Genomic DNA, 5,383 nt, shown 5'->3' with positions numbered 1-5,383 from the left:
GAGTTGATATTAGAAGAGGCCTACAGCTCGCGGTATTCCATTCATCCGGGTGCCGCGAAGATGTATCAGGATTTGAGGCAGCACTACTGGTGGAGGAGAATGAAGAAAGATATTGTGAGTTATGTATCTTGGTGTCTCAACTGTCAGTAGGTCAAATATGAGCTTCAGAGGCCCGGCGGTGTACTTCAGCGGATGGATATTCCGGAGTGGAAATGGGAGAGGATTACTATGGATTTTGTGAGTGGTCTCCCTCGTACCTCGAGGAAGTTTGATTTGATTTGGGTGATTGTGGATCGGTTGACCAAGTCCGCGCACTTCATTCCGGTGCGTACTTTCTATTCTTCGGAGCGGCTAGCAGGGATTTTCATCCGGGAGATTGTTCGGTTGCATGGGGTCCCAGTTTCCATTATCTCAGATAGAGGTACTCAGTTTACTTCCCAGTTTTGGAGGACTTTTCAGCGGGAGTTGGGTACACAGGTGGAGCTGAGCACAACATTTCATCCTCAGACAGACGAGCAGTCCGAGCGTACCATTCAGATATTGGAGGACATGTTGCGTGCCTGTGTTATTGATTTTGGAGGTTCTTGGGCTGAGTTCTTGCCACTTGCAGAGTTTGCTTACAACAACAGCTATCAATCCAGTATTCAGATGGTGCCATATGAGGCCTTATTTGGGAGACGGTGTAGATCTCCAGTTGGTTGGTTTGAGCCCGGCGAGGCTAGGCTATTTGGGACAGAGATGGTCCAGGATGCCTTAGAGAAGGTGAAAGTGATCCAGGAGAGACTTCGTACAGCTCAGTTGCGTCAGAAGAGTTATGTGGACCGGAAGGTTCGAGATGTATCTTATATGGTGGGCGAGAAGGTCTTGCTGAAGGTTTCGCCCATGAAGGGCGATATGAGGTTTTGGGAAGAAAGGGAAGCTGAGTCCGCGGTTCATTGGGCCTTTTGAGGTACTTAGGAGGATTGGGGAGGTGGCCTATATGCTTGCTTTGCCACCCAGCTTGTCGGGGGTTCATCCGGTATTCCATGTTTCTATGCTTCGGAAGTAGGTGCGGGTCCCGTCTCATGTGTTAGACTTCAGCACGGTTCAGTTGGATGATGGCTTGACCTATGATGTGGAGCCAGTGGCTATTTTGGGTCGTCAGGTTCGAAAGTTGAGATCAAAGGATATTGCTTCGGTGAAGGTGCAGTAGAGAGGTCGGCCCGTGGAGGAGGCTACTTGGGAGACCGAGCAGGAGATGCGGAGCAGATATCATCACCTATTTGAGACTTCAGGTATGTTTCTTGACCCGCTCGAGGACGAGCGTTTGTTTAAGTTGGGGAGGATGTGGCGACCCGACCCGTCGTCTCATGTGTTACCGCCCCGTTTTCCCCGTTTATTCCTTCTTCATGTTCCATTATCGGCATTTGGTGAGTTAGAGTCGAATTGGTTTGGTTTTGGTAGAAAATGAGACATTTAGTCTCTTTAAGGAAGGCTTATATTGGAAAAGTCAACCGGATGTTGACTAATGAGTTAGAGGGCTTGGATGTGATTTTCGGTGATCCGGTTAGCTTCGGGGGATGATTTGTGACTAAGGAGTGTGATCGGAAGTGATTTTGGAGGTCCGGTGTAGAATTAGGCTTGAATTGGCAAAGTTAGTATTTTGGTGAATTCCGGTTGGTAGGTGAGATTTTGATCCGGGAGTGGGGGGGGGGGGGCGGATTTGCGGTTAGGATAGGAATATATCTAAAATCGCCTTGCTTGGTTATTATACGGGAATTATAAATGCGTTCTTGTTAATCCTAATACCTAAATGTAATGGTTGTTGACAGTGTAAATAAAATTTCAGCTTCTTCTTATTTATCAGAGTCAAATGATTTATGGCATATTCGTTTAGGACATATCAATGACAAAACCTTGCGGAAGTTAATTAATTTAGAAGTATTTCCTAAATTCGAGTGTAATAAATCAAAATGTCAAATATGTGTTAAATCTAAGTTCGTAAAACATCCTTATAAGTCTGTTGAAAGGAATTCAAATCCTTTAGACTTAGTTCATACGGACATTTGTGATATAAAGTCGACTCTATCTCGAGGTGGGAAAAAGTATTTTATAACTTTTATTGACAATTACACTCGATATTGTAATGTTATTCGCTTAATAGTAAGGATGAAGCAATTGAAGCATTTAAGCATTACAAGAATGAAGTAGAGAATCAATTGAATAAAAAGATCAAAATGATTAGAAGTGATAGGGGTGGAGAATATGAATCTCCGTTTGCAAAATATGTTCGGAATATGGAATTATCCATCAAACTACTGCACCCTACACACCTCAATCCAAAGGAATTGCGGAAAGGAAAAATCGGACATTAAAGGAAATGATGAATTCTTTATTAATAAGTTCCGGATTACCGCAAAGTTTGTGGGGGGAAGCTATCCTTACAGCTAACCGAATACTCAACAGAATACCCCATAGCAAAACGCAATATATTCCATTCGAAAAATGGAAAGGAAGAAAACCCAACTTGAAATATTTCAAAGTGTGGGGGTGTTTAGCAAAGGTACAAATACCTTTGCTAAAAGGGTAAAAATCGGACCAAAAACTGTGGATTGTGTTTTTATTGGATATGCTACAAACAGTAAAGCATGTCGATTTTTGGTTCATAAATCTGATAATCCCGAAATTCATGTTAATACGGTAATGGAATCAGATAATGNGCCAGAAATTTCGTGTCGGTTGAAGTCACTATTTATAGCTATACCTAAGGAACAATGTCATAGTGTCAAGCCCCTCTTAAATGAGAATAATGGGGGCCATTGCTGAATATGTAACAACAAGCTATGAATGCCAAATAACGAATGTGCATTTAATACTGAGGAATATTCTTCATTAATTGTCATCTGGTGGCAAATATTGGTTTGCCATTGGCAATGTCCCCTTCGGGCTCAACCCAATGCATATCGAAGGAGTTGCCCTCGGTCTTGGTTCCACTTGCTTTGTCTTCCGTCTGTCCCCGATTCCACGTGTCACTTTATCATTTGAGTATTTAATGTGAACCGATTTTACCCTATATACTAAACAAATCGAAATCGATGCGATGACCAAGCAAATAAATAAGAATTTATATTGTAGGGGTATATGCCAAACCTCTATAATCTCTAGGCGGCTTAAGTTAAAGCCAATAAAAAAGGACTAGACAATTAAGTACCAAAACTGCTAAAAGAGTTTAGATTCTCTTTTACTTTTTACTATTACACTCTTGACCTAATTCTATCTTCATAAAGTTCTTGAAATATTCTCTTATGAAATTCAATCAATGAAATTCTAGAGCTTCCTCGAGAAAAAATATGTAATAATGGGAAAAGAACACTATAGAGATCACTCTTTTTTTTTTTTTTTTTTAATTTGGTAAAAAATTGAGGCCTCACGCACCTCTTCCAGAGAAGCATTTCCAGCTCTTTCACCAATTCCGTTGATGGTAACATCTACTAGTCTTGCGCCTGCACAAATTCCCTAAAATTGAACACACACTTCAATATTATAACTTAAGCCGGTATAATATATAACTAGTATTTAGTCACATAAGAAATCGAACACATACAGCTAAGGTGTTGGCAGTAGCAAGACCAAGATCGTTGTGACAGTGTGTTGAAATGTTTACATCTTGTATTCCTGGGGTATTGGCTTTTATATCAGAAATCAGTTGTGTATATTCACTGGGCAAATGGCATCCAACTGTATCAGGGAGGCCAATAACTGTTGCACCAGCTTTTATAACTTCTCCGATAATATGATAAAGGAACTCTTTATCAGATCTGATACGAATAAACAAGAAACATAAATCAATCTTTCGAGAAACTACAACTATCCAAATATTTCATCCAGACTATACTGATCCGAGGAAATTAAAGTGTAAAAATTGCGAACCTTGCAGCATCTTCAGTGCTAAATCGAACATCCTCAAATAGGGTTTTCGCATAAGTCACCATACTCCTAGCTGTCTCCACAGTTTCTTCTCTACTCATCTTTAACTTGTACTTCATATGTATATCACTCGTCGCAATAAACATATGAAGCATTGGTTTCTTTGCATATTTCAAAGCCTCCCAAGCTCTTTCAATATCCTTCTTACTAGACCTAGCTAAGCCACAAATCATCGGCACGTATCCTTCCTTGTCTACGTTATTACCTGTTGGAATATAGTATAATTAAAATAAAGTAAAAAATATGCTACTATCCAGATAAAATGGTTATATATTTCAATATTGTATCAAGCAAGAGGTCCTAGTTTTAAATCTCATTGCCACCCAAATATCTAAAAATATCTTTGCATGTTTGGTACATAAAAAGAATCAAACAAACACGTGACGAGTCATCTTGACACATGGTACAAATAAGTAAATATTGTAGATCTTTAGATGAAATGGTCAAACATTAAACGTTACCAATTTCTTGTGCTATCAACTTTACAAGCTCGAACTCAGCTACAGAGGCAAATGGAAAACCGGCCTCAATAACATCAACACCAAGCTTAGCCAACTGACGTGCAATGTCCAGTTTTTCTTTACTAGTCATGGTAGCACCAGCGGCCTGTTCGCCATCGCGAAGAGTGGTGTCGAAAATACCAACATAATCAGGGTCAGAGAATTTTCCATGTTTATACTCCGGCCTCCGACGAATATTTGAGCAGCATATAGCTGAATGCCTTGTGGTTGAAGGCGTGAAACTGAAGACACTGTGAATAAGTGGGTTTTTAGAATGTAATGAAAGGGAAGTGCTCAAGGAAATTATAGAATTTACACAGAGAGAAGCCATTATTTTTTTCCCTAAGAAAAGAGAGTGGAGTTAATGGAATATTCGCTGTGGTGAATTCGAACACCTACAAGGCTGGTGAAACAGGGGGTTTTATTGGAGAAAAATGACCGAAGTAGCCCCTGATGTGTCTGGTTGCTGTTTTATCAAAAAAAATAACACAAAGTTTTATATAATTTAGGGTTTAGGGTTTACTCACATCTAGAATAAATTTAGGAAACCAATGAGGAAATAAACATTCACGTGGTTTCTTCATGTAATGGAACGTTGCTCATCAATACCAATAAAAACGAATGACATAAATATAAACAGAACTAATAATTAACTACCCTAGTAGCGGCTTTGCCTAATTTCTAAACTATAGTTATTAATAACAAGAGGTTTTAGGCTTTCCCAAGTATATTTATCATTCTTCTAAAAGGTGCCGAATTTTTACGCCTTGTGATACTTTGCCTAGTTCGACAGCCAAACTGCTTCTTTTTTTTTTTTTTTTTAATTTTTTAATTTCTTTTGTCACGACCCAAACAGCAGGGCCGCGACGAGCACCCGGTACCTTACTCAACCGAGTACCAACGTAATGTATCTTTCT

At 39.7% G+C, this 5,383-nt stretch overlaps 1 protein-coding gene across 1 annotated transcript; it reads right to left on the bottom strand.

Moving 5' to 3' along the window:
• Positions 1 to 2,878: 2,878 nt before the first annotated feature.
• Positions 2,879 to 4,962, bottom strand: LOC109220398 (2-isopropylmalate synthase B-like). Its single transcript, XM_019384869.1, has 5 exons — positions 4,428 to 4,962; positions 3,910 to 4,171; positions 3,584 to 3,797; positions 3,415 to 3,495; positions 2,879 to 2,989 (listed from the first exon to the last, which is right to left on the bottom strand). Exons 1-5 carry the CDS (start codon positions 4,795 to 4,797, stop codon positions 2,879 to 2,881), a joined length of 1,038 nt encoding a protein of 345 aa, XP_019240414.1. The 5' UTR covers positions 4,798 to 4,962.
• Positions 4,963 to 5,383: the final 421 nt, after the last annotated feature.

Source organism: Nicotiana attenuata, unplaced genomic scaffold (genome assembly GCF_001879085.1).
Source record: "Nicotiana attenuata strain UT unplaced genomic scaffold, NIATTr2, whole genome shotgun sequence".
NCBI lineage: Eukaryota > Viridiplantae > Streptophyta > Magnoliopsida > Solanales > Solanaceae > Nicotiana > Nicotiana attenuata.
This window is presented reverse-complemented; position numbering and strand designations above follow the sequence as displayed.